At 42.5% G+C, this 27,467-nt stretch overlaps 2 protein-coding genes across 3 annotated transcripts in view; both read left to right on the top strand.

Moving 5' to 3' along the window:
- Positions 1 to 38: 38 nt before the first annotated feature.
- med1l (mediator complex subunit 1-like) lies at positions 39 to 5,609 on the top strand. 2 transcript variants are annotated; one of them, XM_084341174.1, is made up of 18 exons: positions 43 to 123; positions 283 to 344; positions 511 to 602; positions 1,543 to 1,618; positions 1,891 to 1,945; positions 2,083 to 2,209; positions 2,288 to 2,316; positions 2,459 to 2,530; positions 2,610 to 2,684; positions 3,090 to 3,166; positions 3,246 to 3,308; positions 3,441 to 3,546; positions 3,733 to 3,857; positions 3,952 to 4,070; positions 4,168 to 4,366; positions 4,459 to 4,557; positions 4,726 to 4,828; positions 4,923 to 5,609. In XM_084341174.1, exons 3-18 carry the CDS (start codon positions 513 to 515, stop codon positions 5,278 to 5,280), a joined length of 1,773 nt encoding a protein of 590 aa, XP_084197300.1. In that variant the 5' UTR covers positions 43 to 123; positions 283 to 344; positions 511 to 512; the 3' UTR covers positions 5,281 to 5,609. The 2 variants fall into 2 exon arrangements, with proteins under 2 accessions (XP_084197301.1, XP_084197300.1); XM_084341175.1 differs by lacking the exon at positions 283 to 344 and having other exon boundaries at positions 39 to 123.
- Positions 5,610 to 6,663: 1,054 nt separating this feature from the next.
- Positions 6,664 to 27,467, top strand: part of LOC311249652 (F-box/LRR-repeat protein 7) — a 28,988-nt gene continuing 8,184 nt past the window's right edge. Inside the window, exons 1-2 of the mRNA XM_084340861.1 lie at positions 6,664 to 7,624; positions 12,823 to 12,912. Of these exons, the coding sequence (XP_084196987.1) occupies positions 7,588 to 7,624; positions 12,823 to 12,912 (127 nt within the window). The 5' untranslated portion in view covers positions 6,664 to 7,587. The remainder of the gene's footprint in view (positions 7,625 to 12,822; positions 12,913 to 27,467) is intronic.

Here is a 27,467-nt window from a genome sequence, read left to right on the forward strand (position 1 = left end):
GCGAGCTAACTCCAGAGACTCCTGTTAGCAGCAGACTGACTGCACGTCCTGTGGGCTTGGCTCCGTCTGACAACGCCCGCCCGCCTGGGAGAACCAGACAGCACACAGTTTCACTTTTTCTGTGTCAGTATTACAAACACTAACAGCTCACTTTTAAAACCCACACAGCTATAAATGATGATAAAATTCCTTTGTTATTTGCTTGGTAAAATAAGGATTAGGGCAGTGGGGCTGAACATGCAGATAATTGATTAATTGGCTAATCCACATAAATGTTGCCAGGTTTGTTCAGGAAGAGGCTCTTTGTCAAGGCGGCAGGAGGGAAATAGACTTTCAGACGCCAGGTTATGTTGATTTAAGACATTACATTTATGATAAGACCCCAAACAAGTGACTGTATTTAACTCCAATTAAATTAAATGCTTGTCTACAGCCAACATATGCTCTAAAATTGAAGAAAATGCAATTATATTGAAGATTTATTGATGCCTGTCCTTCTCTATGCTTTAGGGATGAAGGCACAGTCCATAATCTCTGACCTGCACCTGAAATTTGCAGAGAAAACCTGGAATGAGACGTTTAAACTCGTCCGAAGATGCATGGTAAGACAAATTTTCCTTTTTCCTGTTTCTATAAGGCTACTACAGCACAAATCATGGCAACGACACAAAATCCCCAATGCTTTTTGTTAGTTTAATGCAGAAAAAAGTCGAATTAAAGTTATCATTCTCGTCACTGGGTGGTTTCTCTAACAAGATGATGTGTTACAAATCAGGAACTGGCGTGGTGATGCACTGAAAATGAGCTCATCCCTCCTGCAACACACCAGCCTTTGTTGTCGGATCAGCAGTCTGTGCATTGATGGTGACTTGGATTCACTTCACTTCAGGATTTGTTGTTGCATTTATGGCCTTGGCTTCGTTTCCAGTGTGTTTAGCGGCCTCCTGTTTTGGCCTCAGTCTCTTACTGGTGCGATATCTGACCTCGTTGACCTTTTGGCGAGTCCAAACACGCAGAGCCTTATAGACACAGATGCCTTTCAGACTCGACAAGAAGGCTGCGAAGTGTACGTGGCACTGCTATACTAACTTGTATGGCGAGTCTGCGAGAGGGCGTGTTAGTTTTCTTTAGATTCGACACGGGTGGAGCCGCAGAATAGATAATACTCGTGGATTATTACAAAGTGGAGCTTGGCAGCGGTCGGTCTCTGGGGTCAGATGAACTCGATTTACTTTGGTGGTCTGAAGTGATGTGTGGTCCAAAGGGATCAGGCAGCTGGGGCTGTAGTCGGGGCAGTTTCCTGCCAGCTGTGGCGTTGAAGAGGAGTTTAGTAGGTCCAGGTCAACTCAAGTGTTTTCCAACACTCAGGTGAAACAATCTGCCGGCATCCCCGTGTGACCCTCATCCAAATCAACCCCCCTCTTTGCAGTGGCGTCATGCAGTTTGTGTCTTGCAGGATGGGCCCAGAGGAGGGACTGTTGACACAAGGATGACACTGTCTTACAACCGCTCCATTGTTTTCTCCCCTTTGTCCCCCAATAGGACAGATCCAGAGATGAATCCAGACCCTGTGAGCCGCTGGTTAGATGTCTGGAAAGGCTCCAGCAAGTGTTTAATGGTGAACAAACAATATAGTTACGATTCTAGTTAGTAACGATATAGTGTTTTTAATAGATTTGTTTGTAGAGTTGTGTTGTAAAAGTATCCAAAAGTCATACTTGAGTAAAGGCAAAGATCAACATTGGGTACAAAAGTAATTATTTGGCAGTAAAAGTACTTAAGTAACTGAAGTAAAAGTCTAAAAATGTTTACATGTGCTGCAAAGTAACTAAAGTACGTGCAGTATTTGAGTGTATTTAAATGTATTTAGCTCCGTCTTTCTTTCCTCAGTGACTTCTATGAACACCATGAAGTCTCGTCTAGAGATGATCGCCAAACAACAAAGGTAGAGTCCTTCTGTCGCTGCCACGTCGGCCATCGCAGCTCTATCAAAGGTTTTAAATCAACAGGTTCCTCATTAAAGAGGCTAATTTCCTTTTTATAGTATAAGCAGAGGCTCACATCGTCTTCTTTCCTCCCTAGACTGGGCTTCCACACCGCCGAGGCCACATGTTACCTGACAGCAGACCTGTTCTACCTGGAGGTGGTGTTGTTGCCGTGTGGCGGGGTGGAGGAGGTGAAGGTGGCCCCGCATGGAGGATCCCCTGCTGTGAGTGGACCACGCCTTGTTCACATTACTCCTCTTTTTACTCTGCATGATGGTTATAAAATAAAAACTGTCTTGCAGCCCAGCGAGTCCCTTCTTCAGCTGCTGAGGTAAGACGTGGTAAATTTTAAATGCTGACATTTTGCTTCCATCCAGCAGCGCTTTTACCCCCTAACTATAAATATAAAGATGATGGTGCTGTTAAAGTTATGACCTGAAGATTAATGCTAATTTTCCTTTTTCTTGCCACAGGTTAAAAGATTTTGCTGAGTTCTCCGTGAAGTTGGCCGGCCTCTTCACGCAGTACAACATCCCCGGAGACAAGTACCTAAATGATCCTCTAACTTTAAGAAATGCGGGGCGTCCTGCAGTCATTCAGCAATTTTTTTGTTTTTTGTTTCAGTGAAGTCAAATTAAAGCTGTTTGCGTCTCTGCAATGCCTCGGGAAAGACCTGCAGCAAATATCACGACTGTCGAGGTAAGTGAGGTGAAGTCAGGAAGGCCTCAAAACTGTGATGATTGCTTTAATTCATTGGCTTGTTCATAAAAACCAATAGATGGCATCCGTTTTGATAGCCGTCAGGCAAAAATGTCAAATAATTTCTGGCTTCAGCTTCTCAAAAGTCAGGACTTGCTGCTTATTTAACATCAGAAATGAAATATTTTAGATTTTGACTGCTGTTTGGAAACAAATGGAAAGTTATGGACGTCACTTTGAGCTCCAGGATGTTGTGATGGCCATTTTTCAGTTACGGCAGTCTATTAAAGTCCTACAATCATACAGAAAATTGAGAAATCCAGAAAATAAACATCAGATTAATGAAAACACTTGTTCGTTGCAGCTCTGATACAAAAACAATCAGCCCAGATTTTCTGCTTTCAGGGTGCAGAAGGACTCTGACCCTCAGGTAGACACGATCAACAACGGCAGGATTGGGTGTCTGATGGCTGGAAAAGAAGGTACTCGACACAGAAAAGCCAAAACATAAGTTAAGCGTACATCTTTTCTCCATTTTGATGATTTAACTTATCATCCCAGATCGCCCTCTGACCATCCAGTTCTACATCAGCCCGACTGATGGACTCAAGACCTCAGATCTACGTGAGACGTCAAAGCCCTTTTGAAACGGCTTAAATCACAGACTAATAGACCTTTTTTTTAGATGCATGATTCATATTCCCGTAAAGTCTTTAACAACTTCCTGAAAGCTCTTGTTGTTTGAATAAATGACAGACACAGTCGTCCAGGAAGCCCAGGTGACTGTAGGTGTCAGTGACGTGACTCGCAAGCTTCAGACAGGATCTGTGCTCCCGCAGCCCGCACAGCTGGATCCCCGGGGGTAACATGATCCTGTTTAATCTCACTCAACGGGATAATGATCGTTTAACATCCCACAGTGAATGTCAGCGCCACTTAGAGCTGCAACGATTAGCCGATTGAAAGAAATTAATTGCTTTCAACCATCTATTTTGACGATAGTTTCAGTCCTAGTGCCAGCGTTGTTGAATCTAGTGTCCTGTGGCAGCTGTCCCGTGTTCCTGCCACTGAGTGAGGCGCCGCACGAGACGCTGCCGGCCTGCTTCCTCCTCAAACTGCATCCGGCCATCACAGTGATGGAGTCTTTTGTAAACAAGCTCAGCCAGATTACAGGTCAGGCAACTTTTCAACATAGAAACTGTATGAAAAGTGTTCAAAACCGTCACACTATCACATGCTCGCTTGCTCTCCCTCTGAGATTTCCTAGATGTGACCATACCAGATGTTGACCTGCAGTGGGCACCCTTACCCCAGCTTCTGATGAGGCGTTCAAGTGCAAACAGCCAAAAGGAGACGATGGATGAGCGGGATGCTGTTTTTAAAGTGGTACGTGTGTTTAACACTTGTTTTGAGCTCAACTTACTATCAGACAAACCTTTATTTATGCTGTGACGTTAAAGGAATCAGCGCTTTTTCTGTCCAGCCTCTTCCTGGCGGCGTCATGCACAGTTGCATGCTCTCTGGATTTGCATGGGAGGTGTCCGGCCACAGAGCGACTGTAGTGGACAGCGTTCCCTTCACCCACCCCGCTCACGTCCCGGCCCTGCTGGAGCTGCTCCGACATCAGTGCGCCATCAACACCCTGCTGAGGAGCTGCGTCACTTCTCAGGGTGCTGCAACAGGTGGGAGAGTTTTTAACATCAGGAAATCTGTGAAAAACGGACGAGCTCAGGCGGGAAAAATGAAAACGTGTCGGTAATCATTCTGCTCTCAGGTTCTCAAGTTTGTGACCTGCACTACGAAGTCCTTCCAGAGTCTGAGACCAGCTTTTCTGTGACCTTCAAACGACCTGACACCGACTCCCTCGCTGTTTGTGAGCATCTACTACAGAATACCTAACGAGGCTCAAGTGTGACTAATCATACACATCCCTATTTTCAGTATCAACAGTGGCCTTTATTAATCCGATTGGACTTTTTTTGAACATAGGGTGTTTAATTTTAAGATGATGATACTGAAACTTGGTGTCTTTTTGCCACAGTGCTGGTGAACGTATCCGAGTCTCGTCAGATCAGCTGCACTTTGTTCGGGGCAGGAATAAAGGATCCCTCTCTGGATGAATACCTCTCCACTGTCATGACAAGGTTTGGATCATGACTCGTATCTACCACTTCTGCCCACAGTTAAAGTGGGTAATATAGAGTTAAAAGATGTAAATGTCTTCTGACTGTGTCTCAGGTGCATGTCCATCCCTCTGACCCTGACGACATTACACAACAAGCTGGAGGAGATAACCTCTGCTCCACTTTCCCCCCTCCGCCCGGCCACCACAGAGGCCCAAAATGACCACTCGGCTCCCTCGATTACCACTGTGAACGACACCAGCGGCGCCTCGGCCACGTTGCCCCAGAGCGCGTCCGTGCCAGAGGACGGCTTCAGTGTCTCTGCTTCCTCCTGCTACGCCATGTCTGTAGCCAAATCTGAGCTGCTTCCTGAAATAAATACGAGTCCTGCCATCAACCTTTACCCGTTCGCTCCTGTGGGTGTGTTTCCACACTGGATGACCAGTAACGGCCAAGTGTCAGAGCTGATCTGAGACTGTGAGCTATAAACGTGTTGGCCTGTTTGAAAAATGTGTCGGTTTTTAGAGTAAAATAAATGTTTTGGTTTTATTCACACATAAAATCAGGATTTCCGTGAAAGAAGTGGTGTGTAGCTTGTAATTTGCTCATTTTTCTGAGTTTATTTCTGAGTTTATATCGCATTCATCTCCTGCAGAAAGTGTTTCTCACTTTGCATTCCAGTGTGGCAGAGACTGCCGGCTGTAAAGGTTTTGAGGTTTGGCATTTGACCTCTCGCAGACAGCCAAGAAGCCCGGTTGATTGGTACCATGTGAGCCAATCAAACATTGTTTAAGTACGCGATGCATTCTTGATGGCTTGTTCGAGTCGAGCGGAGATCGACACGGTCCTACACGTTGAAATTTAAGATTAGCTCTGCTGGATACAGACATAATGTGAGGGTTAGGGCTTTATCTGTGTGCATTTAGAAAGGAATTTCAGCCTGTATTCAGATTATTAAGTCACCTGTCAGCAGCAGACAACTGGGTTTGTCCCGAGCCTTTACTGGTCAGATATCCAATGACCTGTACGACTGCTATTCATAGAAACGTTCCGACATGTGCCGTTAAACCGCTCTCTCCTTTCAGTCCGTCTATATCCTCTGAATATTCGGGAGATTATGTGTCCTCGGCGTCTGATTGGCTCGGTACGAATCTATAAAACTCACACCTGTGATGACGTCATACTTACATATTAATGAGATGTATGATGGAAAAATGACTTAATATGGTTGTGACTCACCCTAGAGCAATGTAGAAGAAGCAGTCGGATCGTTTACTGAAGGGAAAGCTGCAATAATAAGTAAAAGTCCAAACATAAAGGTTGTGTTGCATTGTGGGTAATGTAGTTTAGATCTAGCATTGTGCGCTCATTATGGACGGGTTAGAAACAAATGATCACGACTGATACAGCAGCGGAGATATCACCATTTTTATTCCACACATCCTTCTTCCTTTCCAAAACATGTCACCTACATTACCCACAATGCAACATCACCACTGAGTGACATCACTGGAGGCAGTTTATCAGCTTAAATGCAGACCAAGCTATTAGTGGAGATGATAATCAGCTGGTGAATCCATGATGGAAGTAATTATTAGTTGCATTTTAATTAGAAATGGTTAAAGCTTCCATAATTTATACATCGCTTTGTATGTAATCTGAATCTGTAACACTTTAAATACATAATAACCATAATTAATAGATGGTAGGCCTGAATTTAGAGTTAATTATAGCATAATGAAACCTTTGTTAAGCAATATAGAGGTTTATAAACATCAGTTGCAGCTTTATAAAGGCCATCCAGATGGGGGTGTCATGATATACCCATGATATTATATAATATCGATTTGAATAATCCAGCACAGATGTTGGACCTTGTGTATACGTTGATTATCAGTTCATCTGGTTGCCTTTTCACCATTTATTTTTACAGTTATGGTCACAGACTCTCTTCCTATCTCCTTACACTTGTAGTTTGAGTGTAATTTATTTGCCATTTATTTGAGATAAAGATAAATTTGACTAATGGCATTTTAAAAAATACATTTCTATTGATATTGTGATGTTTGACCCCGATAATCATGTAGTGAAAAACTACTTTTATTAACCATTTATTAAGTATTATGAAGATCAGTTACAACTTTACAATAAACAAATGACTCAGGTTTCATTACCTATACATTTAACATGTATTAATGATGCTTATTATAAAGTGCTACCTTTTGAAGTGACTAATAGGTCATCCTCAGAGGAGACTACTATTGTTTTATTGTGTGTGTGAGTGTGTGAGTCACAGTCTCGGCCTGCAGTCTCTTCGCCTTATCTTTTTTTAAACCTCCACATCTCCTCTCTGGTCTGCGGTCTCTTTAAATCCAGCTCCAGCTCCGGAGGACTGAGAGCTGCGCGTCCTCGCTCCAGTCGTCTGGCCGCACTCAGCCTGATAAACAGCTGCTCACCATCCAGAGGCCACTTCTCCAAACTTTTTCTCTCCACAAACGAATCGGGATTTTTGTTTGTTTGTTTGTTTGTTGTTTGTTTGTGTGTTCAACGCTGTGGATGTTCACATATAGAAAGTCTGCACCGCTGGAAGTCCGGATTCTAGGTTTTTTTTTTTCCTCTGTTCAACATCTGGATTAACTATTTGGAGTCGGAGCTAACGGCCCTGCACAAAACTCCTGACTGTCCAGCTTTTTTCTTCATGGAAAGACTGGACTTCTCTCTGGGATTTTAACTGTGTTTGATAAACCCGAGCTTTGCGCATAGATTATGTATTCTTTAAGATGGGTGCGAACAATGGAAAACAGTATGGAAGCGAGGGTGAGTGCTGCAATTACGACCTTAAATACACGTTTTATGTGAATTCCGCCTGGAAGTCGTTTTCTCTCATCAGACTGTGGCTCTGTTGGGCTAATTGTTTCTCAATGGTGTCCAACTAAACCAACGTGAAACAATGCAGCAGTTTCTTAAGCTTCTTAAGTGTGTCTGAGCTAGCTTAAAACTAGCATAAGTCCCTTTATATCTTTAATTTTACTACTTTTAAGTAGTCTCTCTGAGTCCAGTTGAACCTACACCAGACTCCATTTAAAAATCTCTTATTTTAAGGATGTGTGGACGACGTGGAGCTGATAGCAACGTTTGACTCTAAATTTCTTACTTTTCATTACTTTTTAAAGTGTGACACGTTTACTGTATATTTTTCATGTAACACAGAGTGACATTTAACAAACTGTGTCACTGTTAAGTTGATTGTTTCTCATCCATGTCCAACTAAACTAACATGAAACAATGCAGCAGTTTCTTAAGCTTCTTTGAGTTTGTCTGAGCTAGCTTAAAACTAGCACTATTACTTATATATGTCTAATATTCCTACTTTTAGTGTTGTCCCTCTTTGTGTAGACTTGAGCTTATACCAAACTCCATTCAAAAAACTACGAATTTTGAGGATGTGTGGATGATGTGGAGCTGATAGCAACGTTTGACTCTGAAGTTCCTACTTTTCATTACTTTTTAAAGGTGTGACGCGTTCATATAAATCATATAAAACAGAGTGACATTTACCAAACTGTGTCACTGTTAAGTTGATTGTTTCTCAATGGTGTCCAACTAAACTAACATAAAACAATGCAGCAGTTTCTTGAAGCTTCTTTCAGTTTGACTGAGCTAGCTTAAAACTAGCACTATTCCTTCTATATCTTTAATTTTCCTACTTTAAGTGTTGTCTCTCTTTGTGTAGAGTTGAACTTACACCAGACTCCATTCAAAAAACTTCGAATTTTGGGGATGTGTGGATGATGTGGAGCTGATAGCTACGTTTGACTCTGAAGTTCCTACTTTTCATTACTTTTTAAAGGTGTGACACGTTCATATAAATCATATAACACAGAGTGACATTTACCAAACGGTGTCACAGTTGATTGTTTCTCATTGGTGTCCAACTAAACTAACATAAAACAATGCAGCAGTTTCTTGAAGCTTCTTTGAGTTTGTCTGAGCTAGCTTAAAACTAGCATTATCTCCTCTATACCTTTAATTTTGTTACTGTAAAGGTTGTCCCCTGTGTAGAGTTGAACTTACACCAGACTCCATTCAAAAATCCTCTCATTTTAAGGACGTGTGGATGATGTTTTTCTGAAATCCAAGCATCAGCCTCTTCAGTTTAAGTTAGTAGCAGAGCTGATGTTTAAGACCTGTCATGCAGTCCATTTAAATCAGATACCACCTCACACAATTAGTCAAAAGGAGCTGACTTGGCAGGGCAGGGAGTTCATCAGACAACACCAAGTAGCCTAACTCATGGCAGGTTGTGCGTGGGGTGTATTGCTGCAGGGTTAGTGGAGGTGGGTCAAAGGACATCAGTGTTTGGGCACGTGTAATCAGTCTTATCTCTAAAGGAGCCAATTCCTGAGATTTTTGTCCACTTTTTGTTGTTAGGTTGTCTGGCAGCCATTTTGTGCACATTGGTCAACGCCATATCATCCTCATGTAAACAAAGACACAAAATAGCTTTATTAGTGAAAAGGAAACAGCTCCTCTTTGGATCTTTGGGCAGAGCCGAAGAATCAGAGCTACTTGGTGAAGTTCACAGCAAACGTGAGAATCCAGATTTCCTCTCTTATTTATAAGGAGAAAGTAACTAAAGATGAGGAATAGTTTTGAAAAATTACCTCAATATTAATAACGGGACAGCAACAAGGCTACCAGATGTATTCAAGTGTTTCCCTCCACTGGAATGTGGCTTAAATCCAGAGGATAAACAGCATTTTTGTGATATTATTATAACCAAAATCCATTTTTGAAGAATCACATACCATAATTCTGATACAATCTCCAACCATGACAAACTCCCCTTCATTGCTATAGGCATGGATCAACTTCAGTACCAAGAATATTAGCCTTCATATTACCCCCCAACCTCCTCTGTGTTTTTCATCTAACTTCTAATCTTCAACATTACTTATTCAGAGGAAAAAAACTGGTCCGACTCTACCTAACGCATTACTTCTGTCTCCAGAGCAGAAATGTTTGTATAAATAACATTCCAGTGTGCTCTCTTCCTAAGTCAATAACTGCAGAGAAAAGATTGGAGCTCATGATGTTAAAAATAACAAGTGGACCTGCTCCACCTAGGAATCCAGCCTGTTGAGGTACATGAGCAGATCCTATCACAAGATATGAGCTCTTCTTGAGCTGAATTCTCAAACAACGTTTTACTCATATCTCAGGTTAACAGACATTAGTCAGGTGGGAAAAATATGACGTGTGGAGATTGTAATTCTCCAAACTCAGTGCAAACTTTGATTTCTTACTTTCCCAATTAAAACCATGAAAACATCCCTTTAATGACCATCAGCAATGATGCAGCTTAAGTTATAAGTGCACGGATACATACAAACATTTTGGAGTAAGCCTCTAGCAACAAAAGTGCTTTGACATTTTCTTACGAATCACTTTGCAGATGGAAGTGAAACTTAAGATGTAAGCGCTATTGATTACCAGCTGAAGGATTTTTCGGGATTTCCTAGTGGTGGATACACATTTTTGAGACTGTTTACTATCGTAACACTCAAAGATGTTCGCCAGTTTTTCCTTCTATTGGAAAAAGAAAGTAATGCACCAAACAAAGTCCTCAAGATTCAGTCCTGGTTGAGTCAACAGTGTTACTAGAAGCTGTTTGAGCAACTGTTTGCATTGCAACAAACATAATTAGTTTTTTATTTTATTTTCTACATATGACTATAACTATATGTAATTATTTCCGTGATTGATTATCCAGCTAATTAACTGATTAACCATTACCACCAGAAAATAGTGAGAAACGCCCAACACAACTCAAGTTAATGTCTTCGAAGGTCTTTTGTGCTCTAAAAACCTAAAAATATTCAGCTTAAAGGTTCAGTGTGTAAAGTATAGTGCCATCTAGTGGTGTGGTTGAAGGTTGCAACCAACTTAATACCCACTCTCATGGCATCCAAATGCCAAAGTGTTTGGTTTATTGGTTCTGGTAAATCTCCCTAAATCCTACACACCGCACCTTTAAAGTGCTGAAGACTAAAGAAACCAATAAATGCTGACATCTAAGATGAAGCATGTAGAGAATATTTGTATTTTTCTCCTTAAAAAATGTAATTTTTGATATTTTCCAACCTCAATCTGATGTCATCCTGCACACAAGTGGTTTTTGCTGAATCCCATACACATAGGTAGGCAGTAAGGAATGGCGGACCCCACCACTAACAATGAAAACTACTATAAAGTGAGGTAATTACAGAATTTTAGTACATTGAATTGCTGTTGGTGAGAAAGTGTTGGCGATCAAATCTGCGGTCGACTTCTGAAAAATCTTAAAGTAACTTTAATATTTGCATTATTTTACGTTTATTCAGTTCTGAAAGTGTTTAAACGCCATTATCTTAGTTACAAGTGCGGATTTCTGTAATTTCATTCTGTCCACATCTGTTTTCAAGTGTGACTCCACAATTAATTACACACTGGTCACAGCTATGCAGCAACTCTCCACACCAACACATTATATAAGCACAAGACAGGAAGCAGCAGCTTTTGTGAAGGTTGTTTCTCTAGAAAGACAGAAAAACAATCGGCTTTTGGCAGCTCCACATGCGTCGAGCACACGGCCCTGCGAAGGAATGCTGTAACCAGTTTAACATTGAAATATATTTACTTGTGTTTGTGCTGTCTGCTCTGCTTAGATATTAGAAAAATGGTCTTAGGTTGACATCTGCAAGCTCTTCATGGATTTCTGAGTCATTTCTGTGGACTGAAGGAGCCTTAGCAGATGTGCCGGCTCAGTGATGTCACCACAGCATGTCATTCATACTCAAACCATATGAGCTGCATCAGTTTAAAATGATCTCTCTATCCGTGTAAGCCTGGGAAATATATTGATATATATTATTTAATGTCCTAGAGTATTGTCATATTTGATTTTGTCCTCCAGTCCCAGCATTTTGAGGATATTTTTAAAATATGAAGATATAGATCATGTATCGCGATACAGCCTACAACTATCACGATATTCATTTTCAGTCCACATCGCCCAGCCCTATCTGCGCAATCATTTGTCTTTTGTGCGTCTGTGTTTGGCGTCACCGTCTGCATTTTCCCCTCCCGACAACAGCCTTTATATTTACGACTTATTTCGGGAACTGTCGGTTCTGTTTAGGTGGCCGCGCTTGATGTGCATGTGGCTGCGACTGTTCGAGAGTACCTCTTCGGCCTTGTCGTGCTGGGTGAAAGGCGCACACTTAGTCTCAGGAAAGCCACAAAGCTGCATTTATGATCTGACTGAGGAACGAAATGCCATAAACAACTACTCCGCAGGCAGCCTGCAGTCACCATGGCAGTCGGGCCCTGTCGTGCTCTGGCAGCGGAGGCACACATTCAGAGGATATCTCTTTGAAATGCAGCTCTCCTGTTTGCCTGCGTAGGAATCCAAATCCTCAATCTAATAATACAAGGTTGTAAGGAGCCGTAAATTCACGTAAACGTAATAAAAAAGCACTTTCATGTGGCAGTTGTACGAACTGCACGACCTTAGAAGAATGAAACATTTAATTGCAAATCATTCATTAAAGACAGACTGCTTGTATCTAGCGCAGGAGGGTTTTCTGCACTGAAAGAGGATTTTCGGGAGACTTTATTCTTCTTCCAAATATCAAAAAGATGGACACTAACTTAAACAAACCAGCAAGGACTTTGTGCGTGTGCCAAGGCTAACCGTCCCTACAAAACTGAGGAACATAAAAGTCATGAAAGCAGAGACGGATGGGCTTTATATATCTTTACCCTTCATACCTGCTTACTGTATTAAAGACATCATCAAAGATGATGAGATTCCAGCTTATCTCTGCTAGACGCTCTTCAGGATTTAAGGATAAAAGGCGTTGTCGCCTAAATGAAAAGGGTAAAACCGGTAAATCACGCCGTGCAGTTTGTCATCTTAAAGTTTCTATACTGTGTCTCAGCAGTTTTGTTTTTCTTCCCCTTTCCCCCTGCAGGTAAAGGGAGCTCAAGCATCTCTTCTGACATAAGTTCGAGCACAGATCATACACCAACTAAAGCTCCAAAGAATGTGGCTACCACCGAAGGTAAGGCATCTGGTGCTCATTAACCAAACTCCCCTCCCTTCTTCTTCTCTCCCTCCTCTCGTCTTCTTCTTCTTCTTCTCCCCCCGCCATCCACTTTTCTGTGCTGCCTATTTTTGGAGAGAAACCTGTGTGTTCCCGGGATAACCCGAGATTGAAAACAAACTCACAGCTCCTCATCAGAACCCAGAAACCAAAGGCATTTCTTCGGGGCTTTGTTTGAGAAGAAAAAGAAAGAAAAAAAACACACACTTCTGGCTTCTCATTGTGGAAGAATGCTTATCTAAACTGTGGTCGTATCAGGCTCAAAGCGTTGCCAGAGAGGGGAGGTACATGTGCTCGAGAGGGATTTTTAGCTGGAGAAGGTGTGGGGAGTGAAAATGGGGAAAGAGAGCTTCGCCTACTGCTGTTGTTACTCCTCTCCATGCAGCTCTCTGGCTCCCTCTCGCCTCCCCAGCCTCCTTTTTTCTGCCCAGGCGATCGTTCAAAAACCTGGCAGGCTGACTTTGCTCGTCTTTGTCAGGAGCGTGTGTGTGTGTGTGTGTTACGAGTGTAAACTGGATGCTCGCTGTAATGGTTCAAAAATACTTTGCAGCTGACGGATGCCTTTTAAAGCCTCCTGTCAGCAGTCGTCATGATGCGGATCTGTCTGATACACTTTTAACAATCCTGTCAAAGCGGAAGTTTATTTTATTTTTTTTAAAAGGACGGAGCAAAATCTCTGAAATTCATGGCTTGAAAGTACGGCGATGACAGGTGCTTGTGCTCTCTAGGAAATCAAAGTTTGCTTTATGGATTCATAAAAAAAAAAAAACGACACGGTGTCAACGTGGCTGTTTTATGATTCACAATTATTTTTATAATAAACTTGTTTACAGAGGAAATTCTTGAACTGAATCTACAAGCTTAACCATGATCATTATCCAGTAACCTCTGGGTTTAACTAACTAACTAACTAACTAACTAACCCCACCAGTTGTTACACATTAAAGTGTGTTTACAGGTCTTGGAGAGCACTACTGCACATGTGAAAAAGTAGTATAAACCCTCGTGTGGCTCCAGAGGAAGCTGCGTGTAATCTGATAAACTGCCTCCAGTGATAGTTGCATTGTGGGTAATGTAGTTGTAATCTGGAGTTACCCTTTAAGCATTTCAGCACGGCAGGCTATGTTTCATTAGCTTTATAGCACCTTTTTAAATGTGTTTCTGCTTATCTGTAATAGATATAAAGCATCCTACAGCTCATTTATCTCACAGCGCTTTACAGGCTTTGAGTATTTTTGGGTTGACATGTTTAAAGAATATGAGTAAGACAGCGATGATGAAATCCAAGAACCACGTGAAGCGACCACTGACTGACTGATTTTGATCAAAATGTTATCGAAACGCCCCGCAGATACATCATGGGTCACTCTGTTTGTGTTGCGGTCTCTCCGTCCTTCTCCGAGTTGACCAGTGACTCACCGGCTGCTCTGCACGCTCACACACATATATACACTCGCCCCGCTCCCTCTCCTTGCATTGTCATCACCAATCTTAAATTTGCTCTGGCGTGATGAATGTAGTATTCTTGTGGTTTTGGAGCTGCCCACAAGAAAAACAAATAGCAGGCCCAGCCTGTGTTTATGGCTGTCAGTCAGCTGAAGATTTCAAGGTGTTTTCTCAGAGAGAGGAGGAGAACGAGCTCCTCACGAGACGTCAGATGTGCTCTCGGTTTCACGCAAGACGCGTGTCAATTAGTTTGTTTGAGTGAGGTTAATTCACTGATTAACCTCACTAAATATAGATTGAGACGTACCGCGCTTCTGCGAGGCAGATTACCGTCACTCATTTGACTCGGCTGGAAATGCTGACGCACTTGGATGTGTGCATTTAGTGAGAGTATTTTTAGGGAAATTGATAATTGTTCTGAATGTGTCTGCTCAGAAGAACCTGCGCAGATAGAAATATATAGTATAGACCGTGGCCAGTGGCTTCCCAACCATAATTTGCCTCCTGTGTTATGACTGAAATTGTTATTTTTTTCTCCATGCTAAGTGGGAGTAATTACATGGTCTGGAACCGCCACGGCCACAGGCAAATCCCCCCTCCTTAAAAAGACACACACGCGCACACATACACAAATGCACACTCGTGCACCCCCGGTTCACGTGCTCGCACACCAGTGGCAGATCACACAGTTGTTGCCCACCTCATCCTGTGGTCCACTAAACTAATCAGGAAGCAGTCTGGGCTGTTTCCCCCACCACACACTGGGAGCATTCATATTAGGGTCTTACACAGTGTCCTCATGCATGCAGGCGTGTCACTGCTGCATTTATACAGTCAGCTCAGTTAGTTTTTAACAACACATTTTCTGGCAACACACACAACAGTCATTATGTCATATGTATTTACATCTACAGTCTTTGAGACACCTTTTTATGAAACATTTCAAAGAAGTTGATGAGCAGATAGCAGGAGAAAGAACATAAATGCTACATGCTGAAGGTTTATCCTGATAAAAGACTTGTTTTTCCTCGCCTCACAGGCTTTGTTCAAGTAACTGGCTCATGTGAATGCCTGTTTTTATCTTACAAGACAACACTGTGTGGCTCCAAAACAAATTTTCTACATTACTGAGATAAAACATTGTTGAATTTAAGAATTTTAGCTGAGAGTAATCAAAAAATTCACTAAAATTATCAACAGAATGTGAAGAAATAACATTTTTTTTGCTCCCTGTGATTGTTTTCTGTTGGGTCCCACTGTCTGGGTTCAGAAAACCTCCTCGTCCCAACAACACTTTAAGTGCTCCAGGCTCCCGTTCCGGTTCACTAGCTGTACGGCTAACTGAGCTACCAAGCTAATGGCAGTCACTGTTAGCAGCAGAAAGCAGTTGATATGCCGCCCCCCCTATATGTTTGGAGTATGAATTCAACAGGTGGCCAATTCTTACATATATTGCACCTTTAAGTGCATTGCTCTATCAGATATGGCGGGCAAAATGGTAGAAACCAATATCACAATTTTAAAAAAGACTTTCTGAAAGTTTCTCAATAGTGTCGCACTTCAGGGTGCTGAAAATGAATGCAAAATCACATTTGAAGCAGCCAAACTGGTGTTCAATGCAATGAACAGAGCTTCACTTTTATGCAGTACATCAGATTTCAGTCAGGAGAGACTTTTTACTGCCATGTGCACTTGAGATGTGAAATATACTGTATGTCCTTGGTGATTGGGCCCCATCGTGACATCCATTATATTTCAAGAGGGAAGGTGAAGCTGCGAGCGGTCTTGGAAACCCCCTGAGGTGGACTTTGATTAGCTCGACCTGGTCATTGGCAAGGATGAACTGGAGGTGAATGGGGTGGAGGAGGGTCGGAACGATTTTGTGCTGAAACGACAGCTGACAGGAGCAGAAATGAGAACAGATTTAATGTTTATAGGCAACGACATGATTGGTTGATTCAATCAGCCCATGTTTCCATCGGTTTTTAATGCACAACAACCTGCAGAGTACGACCCACTTTTCGTTCCAGCTGGGAACCAATTTATATTTGGCTGCAATGCTCCAAACGACCCAAAGTTAGGCGCATAAAGCGGAACAGAAAGCTGCCAGGTTGATGAAATAGGGGTTGTAGTAGTTGTAGTAGTAGTATCGAGTCAGTGAACTTCCTCAGTAATGTCAGCTACACAGGAAATAACTACCTAAAGTCAATTAACGTTAGCTAACATCATCCACCATAAGCTGCTGGTCATACCAGACCAAGTAAGGTTGTATCTGCAAAACCCTTAAGTGTTTTGAATGGAGAAAGATTTTTGCTTTAATGCTGCAGGATTCAACTTTTCATTTGTAAGAGAAACATTGTTAATTCCTCTTTCAAAAAGGATACACGATCTCTCTTTCAAAGCTCTGTGTGTGAGATCCAAACCAGAGCCAGTGAGAATGAATGGCTGGAGACGGCACCGACTCTAACCAGAATTGTTTCATTTTTCGTCAACTCAAAATTTATGCCACCAGAAGAATCCAAAAGATGCTATAATCACCTCAAAACTCTTCACAATGTGGCTGTAAAGTCAATAAATCATGATATTGAATTATTATCCAGCTCTAATATCAGCGCACAGATGGAAAAGTAGGCCATTCCCTGTCTTCCAGCATGTATTCCAACAAAATCAACATGAGGAAGTTACACTCATTCTCCTCCTGAAAACAAACCGAGTCGGGCAGTCATCTGGCAACTTTTTCAACGTGTCTCTGTTTTCATTTATTATTTAGACGGGCTTGTGGTGGCCTGACCCAGTTGAGTTGCTTATTAGCTGCAGACTGAAAGGCACAGTCCTGGACAGTAAATCCTTCCTGTGGGATGAAACTGAGTATCTCCCAGCAGGGGTTACACCGTGACCCTGTCTGGGCCTCAAGGGTTTGCTTTGGCACAGCCCAACTCAGGGTACCGTAGGAATGTGGCTCAGACATGGCAGGAGCTCAACTGACAACACCCTGAGATGTTGGGCCTGCGTGTCGTAGCTCTTAAAACACCGGTTTTGATCCTCCTATATCAGCTGGAGCCCGTGCCAGGCTTTAGCCACTGATGTAACGCAGACTCACAGGGGCGTTGATCGTGTCAAAGCAGCCATGCTTCGGGGTCAGCTCCTTCACCCATTTATAATGGCACCAGGAAGGTAGCTGGGAAACAGGGAATGGTGGGAACAATGAACATGCTGACTTCCTTTCTGTCTGCCAAGGACCAAAGAAACAGTGATAACAGTGAGGGGGGAAAATCTTAGTCTAGTCTTTCCACGCTAGAAAGCACTGTAGTAAAAGATTACACAGTAAACACGTCATGATTTATATGCATTTTTACTTCTTCTCTGATATAAAGATGAGCATGTTAGAATGTAAACATGGCAATAAGATCTTGCCTTTTCAAACCTGCATGTCAAAAAGGTTGCATTTAAACTCGAGCTACGATGTTTCATAACCTTAACAAAGTATTTACTTCAACCCAAAACCATGATTGTTCCCTAAACCCAGAACTAAAGAGCATTGTCACATCATCAAGCTCATTTATTTTGTAGCCAAATATTTGTAACACAGACAATAGATGGATTTTGTAATTTAATGTGGAGGACTTGTCGGGTTTTTATATGGTTTGTTGAGCTAAAAGAGTAACTTAAAGGGACAGCTCAACCCAAAATCATAAACACATAAACATAAGCGTCAATCTACTCATAGACGAGAGGCTAGCTAATGTAACAGCTCAGCCGAGGAGCTGCAGCAGTAATCATGTCTAACAGCAAAGTGGCGCCAATAAGCGTGTAGCTTGCCAAAAACCAAATGAAGAAGTCTGCATGTAGTGTCATTGTTTATCATAGTTCGCCACAGATCTTTAAATTTCACAAACTCTTATAAACTACTGCTGATTCAGACGATTCAGCCCTTCATCCCTCCACCAGCAGCAGGATGCCTGCAGGTAGTGAATCACCTCAGGAGGAGGGAGGAGGACAGAGAACAGGAGGAATGACTGACGGCTCCGACATACTTACACCGACTAATGTCCGCGCTCCTCACTCACTCTGTATTGCGATGCCAGTACAAATATTTATTTTACTGACATTAGCTTTGTTGCCAGCGAGTAATTATTGAGTGTATATAGTGACTTTGCCCTGTAAACATTACCGTCGTACTCCAGGAATAACATTCAGCGATGTTTAAAATGTAAATAAACTCAAATCATGTAAAAAGAAGAAGATATTTTTAATGAATTAATGACCTTTCTGTACTTAAGTGCAATTTTGAGGTACTTGTACTTGTATTTCCATGCTTTGCAACTTCATACATCAACTCCACTACTTACTTTACTTTTTACTGCACTACATTCATTCGACAGCGGAGATAGTCTTTGCAAATTAAATGTTCTGCGCACCCACGTGGGTGTTTCCAATTACTCTGGCTGATAAAAACCTAATGTTTGGAAAGACAGACCTCGGTATAATTATATTACAGCAACACGCCCTCTTCAAACCGATCAGTCATAGTACAGCACTCCCACTTAGCTGTTGCGGAGGCGGCGCGAGGGTCAGCCGTGCAGTCTAAACAGCCTGCAGAAAAGTCTCCAACATGTTCATATTTTTGCCCTCCCAAAGGCAACAAATCCCTCACACTCCGTCTGTAAACTAACCTCACGCGCTGATGACCCATTTACTTGTGTTTACCTTAGCGGATATATAGTGTTTCACTGTTGATTCTCGCCGTGCCAAAATACGAAAGAGGCTGCTGCGAGGGGTGTTTGCGTGTGTCGCTGCAGAGAGAAGATTTAAGTTGTTGTCACGTAATTTTTTATCATTCGTCAGTGACATTACAGCGGTATATCTTTTAAGCCAAGTACAACTCTGGGCAAAACCACGAGGGCGGTGTAACCAATTTATCTTTTTTGAAGATTTGGTGAAACTCGATGCTGCATTTGTTCTGCTGAGGTTCTCACACAGGCGGAGACGTCTGTTTAGATGAAGGAGCATCTGCTTTTGGAGGGAAATACTTGGCAGGTGATCAACTATCTTATGGAGGATTAGAGGATACAGTTTACAGATTGTTCTGATTTGTATGCACAGAAGTCAACAGCTCAACTCGAGAAGTTGGGAAAAAGCAGTCCCCTTTCTCCATTTTAAGTTAAAGCAGCTGCCTGCAGTTATTTTAAGACTTTTTTTCAACAAGCCTTGAGAAATTGCAATGAGAAATATCAGTGCCTTACTTCGAGACCTCATTGGAAATTGTCTACGTAAAGAGAGAACACAGAGGCAAAGAATGCCAAAGCTATTTTCCCCAGATTTTCTCCATCAGCTGTCCTCGCTCCTCCCCTTTCCTCTCCACCGCTCCCAGGGCCAGGAAATCTGAGCGAAAAAGCACAGAACACGGCGGCGAAAAGAAAAAGAAAAACAAGTGAAAGCAGTTAAGGCGAAGGAGGAGGGGAAGCGAAGTGAAGGCAGTTCAGCGAGCTCCATCTCATAACTCTTCTCTGATTACTGCTCCGTCTTCTCGTTCTCTGTCTCAGGGAGGAAGAACCGGCCCTGTTGTTTTGAATGCGTTTGCCATTTTTCTTCAACAGGGTCACATTTTTTCAGCCGTGCTACAGGAGCACGTTTGACAGGAGTTGGGAAAGACGCCACCTGGCCGAAACGCACGCTTGCTTCCTTTAAGATTGTTGGCTGGCGAGTGATGTTTTTACTGTGATACACCTGGGCCTTTGGACTTTTATGTGGCAATTTGACTACAGTTGTGAACCAGCTGAACTGACACATCGGACTTCCCCTCCCCTTCTTTTTCATCCTGTGGTTTGTTTCATTACGTAAGCCGGGAAGTGTCAGTTGTGGCTGAAGCTGCAATGGCACGAAATTGAAGGGGAAAAAGTAGACAGTGTTCTTGAAAGGGTCTCCACGTTTTTTAAACAACCAGCATGAGTTTGAATGTTTGGCTCTTTCATACGAAGAAGAAAAGATCGCTCTCAAAAGTCATTTATTTTGGTTGTCAAACCTTCGGCCTTCGCCACGGTGCAGAGTTTAACCTCGGCCTCGTCCAGGAACACCACACGTGTCCCGTCCTAGATAGCCAACGTGGATCCTGGATGTTTTAGCGGTTAGCTTACAGGGTGAATACTGAAAATACAGAATCACTGAATGGTGTCCATTCTCATGTTCGCACAGTAAACATAAAGGTAGCCCACAGCTAGCAGTCCGTTACGTTAGCTTAGTCTGACATGCTAGGTTGGAAAAACCCAACTACCAGCACCAGTATACCTCAACCAAACTGGAGACGATATAAGAGAGGAGAAAAACCATTAACAGGAAAATCTGTTGAGCCAGAGATGGCGGATGAAGACGTTGTTGTTGCGGTATCATGTGCCCGCATAATAGAAGTATAACCTGTTGGGAAAACCATTTTAAACCTCCAGATTTGACTGGTTATTCTGTTTTTAAAACCATTGGAAGTGAAGTTTCCAAGACCAGGGGCCTGGTCTTGTGCCCGTGGACGTTTCCAAGATGGCTCCTGAGTGGGAAGACTGGCCAAAAAGGACTTTGGCCATAAAATGTCAAATGGTTGGTTTTACGTGGCGCTTTTTAAACTTTGGACAGAGCCGTGCTGTTTTGGCTTCTTCCAGTTTTATGCTAACGTAAGCTAATCCCCTTCTGGTTGTAGCTTCGCATTTAGCATAAAGGCATGAAAGTGGCATCAGACTCCTCATCCCACTCCTGCTGATTAAGTGTATTTCCTCAGATTTCAAACTACTCCTTTCAAGTCATTACAAACCACATAAAATAAAATAATACTTCATCAGCATTTTGTCATGTTTTTGTACCTTCTTCTTACAAATGATCTTTTTGAAGACTGTTTCAGCACTTCTACCACTTGAGACAAAACAACCTCTTTCTGAAGTTAAAGTGAACCCTTTTTTTTTTTTTTTTTGGTCAGAAGTTTAAAACCGCAGAAGTTCCAGCACTTCCCTTGTTCTGGTGCTTCAACCACATGAGATCACTACATTTGCTCCTCATCACGACCAAATCAACCGTTTAGGCCAGAGCTCGCTTTTCCATTCCTGTCTGATGTGCAGCTCTTCTCCGTGCTGCGCGCAGCCAACGTTACCCTCAATCATTTAACACGACTGTCACTCCGCGCCCCAGCCCTCCTCTTACGCTTCTGCCAAAAAAGGATAAAGTGTACAGAAAGACATTTCATGCACGTGATTCTCGTACCGTGTCGCCCCATCTTTGACATCGTGCTTTAACAACCTGTAAAAAGTGACATCAGTTTTGAATTTTTCTACACGATGCCAAATTGCGTTTGGATCTGAACTGTCATCTCTGTCCTGGAAAAATCTGCGCCGTGATGAATAGTCGCACTGAAACGTTCGTTTTTTGAAGGACTGCCTTTCAGTAGATCACGCCTGTGAATCTTGGCTTTAAGATATCTGAGTGTCTGCTGTCCTCCTCAGCTGAGGATTTATAAAGTGACGAGGGCAGAGCGCGGAGACGTTTGTGTCTTTTGAGCTGACAGAAGGGCTTAAAAAGAGGCAGAAAACTCCCTTGAGGAAACCGTTCGTGTCGCGAAGAGTGACTCTTGATGACTCTTCGAGACTGAGTGAGTGTGAGAATAGCTGCAGTCGAGAAGTAGTGGAGTTTTTGGGGGTTGTGTGGAGCTAAGGAGTCTGTTTCCTGTCCAAGTGTGCACATTGTAAAGGAACCAGCGGGGCCCTATTGTCTTTCAGGTTGTCCAGTGACGTAAGACCTTCCTGTAGTGAAGGCTTTGCTGATAGCCCAGCCGCCACACTGTACCGTAATATCAACTTCCATGTATTCAATAAAACCCAAGACAGACAGATGTTTTCTATCCCAGGAGTTCTCTCTCTCAGTCGGATGTTTCCCTTCAAATAACTGGAGCACGTAACCGTTTAGCGCCGATAAATCAATCGTGCTTTTTATTCTCCTTCAGTCAAATCCCTGCTGCCTGGTTGTTTTTCATTAGCTGATACTTCTTCAACTTTTTTTTTTTTTTTTTTACACTTCGCCCCTCTTGTATTGATGTGGATTTGATTTCCTGACTAGGAAATGAGCATCTCTGATTCCCTCGCATGCACAACGCCGCCCCTGTCACGGTCTTGGCAGGGAGGAAGCACGGCGAAGCTCGCAGAGCGGAGCAGGAACATGTCACAGGGCTAATGGCATTGAGGTAATGGATTGGTCTGTTCTGCCAGATGCAGCAGTAATAATCCTGCGAGCTCCAGACGTGGGTCTTAGCAGAGCTTCACAGCACTGCAAGATCCTGAAAAGAATCCCTATAGCTTTAGTTTATGACCAGGCTGCGTCAAAGTCTGGATTGACCCTGCCTGTGCACTTGTCTCTGTCTCTGGTAAAGTCTGCAAGCTCCTTTGCCAATTTATCTTCCCTCTTTCTTTTCCTCTTGCCCGTATTTTCTTTAAAGAGGCCCTCAAATGACTCCCCGAAAATCTGTTTTTGTGCGCTACTTTTTTTCCAAAAAGTTCATCAGGTTTTTGTCATTAGGGCGACATCGCTCCGAACATCCAGCTGCGCCGCCTCATCACGCGAGGCATCTTGTCTTTGCAGTGATCACTTCAATTGATTTACATTGAACTGCTGGTTTCAAAGCGCGTTCCAGATGTGCCTCAGAAGGAAGGCTAAGTTGATGTTAATGGGATCCTGCTGCGGCACTGCCGCGGATCAGCGTAGATTTGGGTATTAGTGGCAAATGATTTCAGCCAAGTATGCCTCGCTGTGGCTATATGCGCATTCAAAATGCATGAGTTTCTCTTTCATTTCACCACTGCTCCGTTGTTCTTTGTCCAGGGTACAGACCAGATGTTCCACTGTTTCTCCTTTGATTTCCTTAACCAAACTGAATCTTCCACCATCTGCACTCACGCTGCCTTCAAGAGCAGTATAACAGCTGCATGGTATTTGTTCTGTTAATGATAGGTTTGTAGCGATGCAGAGATATAAAACATGACACCACTGGTTGACTTATACAGAATTTAGCCATAACCGAGAGATACGAGGGGGTTTATTGCTCCGCGCTGCACGCTCCGAACTCAAGGTGCACTTATTAGCGTCTTCTGGAGCTTTTACTCGTATCAGATGGTCCTCATTAGCAGATAGAGTCATGGAGATAGATCTGTTGACATGCAAGCTCAGTAGCTCTTATGATTGTGGTCTTCTCATGTGTGTTGGCTTGTAAGTTAAGCATGAAGTTCATTCTTGACCTTTGGAAATGAGGCTGGCCTGAATGCTTTTACTGTTGCCATGATAACTGACGTCCAAATGAGTATGCAGAGGAAGGAGACGCTGCGTCAGCTGCACCGAAAGACGTGCTGATAAACAGCAAGAAATGAACACATCAACATAAAAATAACACCGTGACAGAAAGTGGCTGATGTCTCCTGTCGCGTCCTCGTCTCTCAATAGACACGTGACGGCCATTTTCCTCTGACATCACACTCTGTGATTGTTATCAATCAGTGCCTCCTGATTGATTAAAGACTGAAATGACAATGATTGTGAAAATCCATCATCTTTTCAGTTGTTGATCAATCAAAAAAAATTATAATTTGTCAGATTCAACAGGTTTATATGACTTACAACCTAAAAAAACAGCAACATAACATCATCAGCTTCCGACGCTGAGCGTGACGTCAAAGGAAAATGGCCTCCATGTTGACTCGTAGTGACAACAACAGCAAAGTTGAGGCTCTGGAGCTTTAGAAATGTTATTTGGGACAGCTCTAGAAATTGGAGTAGACTAAACAATCATAACTCAAGGGACACTTGCATGGTGATACAGATGAAAGCTCAGTTACAGTAACAATAGGCTTGTTTTTAAGGTCAAGAGTGAACTTTTCTGCTTAACGCTGACGTTGATAAATGAGAATGTTTCAAGTTTTTGTTGAGAAAAACTAGTTTTACTTTTTAAGTTATGCACAGTGCAACTATATATGGGAGTTATACCAGAAGTATTAGTGTTTCATTCAAGTGAAATTTAGTAGGGGAGGATGCACTTCAGTGTAAAATGTGCTTCCAGATTTGAGGATTTCAACCTTCTCAGGAGTGATTATAAACTATCTGCACCTGATGAATTCTGTTTATTCCTCATGAGGGTACAGTAGTAACTTCATCTGGCAAACATTTCGCATTCGTACTTTTTCTGTCTTAACTCCACAGCTCTCTATTTAGACTGTGTCTGCATGGTTGGCCTTTAAACAGTGTGTTAGACTGCATGTCCTTGTCTGTTTGTTTGAGAAAATGAGAAAATGTGGATTGCAAATGCATCAGACAGAAAGCTTCACACACTGAAAACCTGGTCGAGGTTCTTCGGATGCCAAGTGGAAAAGTTATTTCAATCTGGAGGGGATGAAGTGTGAAAATCTGAACGAAAAGTGAATATTTTGGTCATAAAATCATTGTCTGGAAGTCCGACAGTTCTTATTGTGTGTACAGCATCGATACTCAGCGATGATTGCATAAACAGATGCTCGACAACATAGACGGATAACACTTACACGTCCTTAAAGAGATCCAGGTGCTGTGTATCCAAAACCCACTGAGAAACCTGAAAGCTGTCTTCATTTAACTTCTCCCACCAGCTGTGTGGAAGTGAGAGGAGGGACGGGGGTTGGTTGTAGTTTAATTAGTAGCACTGTGTTTCTCCGGGCTTGGAGCGCTCTTCTGATCAGTGACACATGTAATTACGACATTTGGAAGTTGCTCCTGAGCCGGTGGCAGATGAGTTTGTCTTCTGAATGCATTAGTTTGGACTTGGACATTAAAGGAACGCCTCCCTCATCCATTAAAACTAATGACTCAAGAAATGTGTCTGCACATGGCCCTGTGGAAAATCTGATCTTCTGCTGGATGTGGGGATTTTTGCATGACAAAGACTCGTTTTCTAGTGATGTCAGAGGTGGGGTTGGGTACCGAACTCGAATTACATACAACTGAGTACAGATTTATTTTTAATCAGTGCTAATATCGGCACCTGAGAGCGCATTTTAGCGTGACGATAATGTTACAGAGAGTCAGGGCAACACTCCCTGCAATATTTGTAATGCAAAAAATACAAAGACACCTCTGGACTGAGGAAACACCTGGTCACATAAATAATATCTTAGTTATAGCCAAAAAAGTGTACCATGTTTAATCGCCTGCAAGCCAGTTACTCTTCAGCAGAGGCAGCTGACGTTAATAAGCCTGCAGCCAGCTTGTTCTTGTAGAGTTGAACCCTCCTACATCAACTTCATTGACATCTTTGTGTTATTAATTAGCTTGTTGGAGAAGTTGTTGTTGGAGATAACTGAGCTTTTTCCACTGTTTTGGTTGGCATTATGTTAGCATTTTTACTAGTGTAAGCCAAAACTCAGCTACTGGCTGAGTCCAAAATCCCTACTATTGTTTGCTTGTTGGTTTGTCGGCAGGATAACGTAAAATCTATAGAACGGATTTCTATGAAACTTGGATGGAGGATGGGTCTCGGCTCAGAATAGATCCAATTAACTGTTGGTGTGGATCCGGATTAAGGGACGGATCCAGAAATGTTTTCTTACTTTAACATTGCGTGATAGGTTATTTTCAACATTTTCTTTAATTTCTCAGGGAATAATGCAGGATCTTGATGAAAAAAGGGAGCTGTTAGGCCTTGAAGAAGGTGTGCGCTCTACTTCTAGTTAGTATACTAATTATTTATTGAAAATATTGAATAGAACCAGCAAAAATCAACTTATTTCCACTTGTTTGTATAGCTCTGTGTTGCGTAGTGTGTGGCTCCCGGCATGATAAATCCACAATCACTTGGTATTAACTCAGGAATCTCGCAATATTTGCAGTGTACTTGAATAAACAGAAAAAGCCCCGCACCGCTATTGTCACGACATATTTGGACAGGTGTGTGAAATTCGAAATAGATGAGGTGTTTATAATGACTTCAGACCATTAAATCCTTTGTACGAAGCTGAAGAACACAGGCCAAAATAAGCTCGATGACCTCAAGGAAATAATCCTACACATTTAAAGGTTAACTAATCAGAGGCAGACCACCCAGGAGACGTGATGCACTAAACCCAAACTGAGGTCAACTGTATCCCGCAAGAATGATTAAACCCCAGCGTCCTCTGTAAGCTCAGTGAAATGAGTTTGATTAACACGCAGAGCTTCGTGCTCAGCAGCACGCTTTGTTTTGCTCGAGTTTGGATGCGAGCGAGACTTTTTAAGGCACACGAGAGGGCGTTTTTTTTCAGGTAGCGGTGAATCTGTGGACATGATCCCGAGAGGACGAGTCTGTGGATGTCATCAGAGGCGGAACCGAGCCGGGGTCTGGAATACAGATCCAGCAGGACAGTCGTAAGGATGCTGTCACTGCCCAGCTGTCAGTCCCTGCACACAAATCCACATGACATGACAGGATGCTGTCCATTTGTCATGTTGATGCTGACATACAGTGTGTAGAAGCAGCTGACTGTCGGTCCTGAAGCATCCATTAACCAACATGGTTCAATCATGGTTCTGTCTGCATGACAGGGAGTAGAAATGTGGGTTAAAACAGAGTTATATCAGTGTAAGTCTGTGGGAAGCACGAGAATAGTAGGTAGGTAGAAAAACTAAACATAACCACAGAGTTGACCCAACACTTTCTGTCTGTTTCAACAACAAGCTTAGTATATCTTAACAAAATATAGAAGATCTGCTGAGTGACTTTTTCCATTGTTTTGCTTTAGCTATCCTCACTAACCTTCCTCCATTGTCTCTTCATCTCACTGCTGGGAAATGAGCTTCATTCAGCCCAGTCATCGGGATAAAATGTTGGCAATGTTCCTGCAAACCACTGATATGTTCACATTTGTACATGTCATGCATGCAATATTGACATTTCTACAGTGCGCGTAATATAACGTTCATGCTACATGTTTATGACCTGGCTCGCACATCGAGAGGTGGAGGGGATAGTGTTGCCAAGCCAGTGACCACAGTTCAAGACTGGGTTTTCTACATTTGTATGCGCGACATCATTGGATATTATTAAA

Source organism: Pagrus pagrus (assembly GCF_965226575.1).
Source record: "Pagrus pagrus genome assembly, chromosome: 20".
Lineage (NCBI taxonomy): Eukaryota > Metazoa > Chordata > Actinopteri > Spariformes > Sparidae > Pagrus > Pagrus pagrus.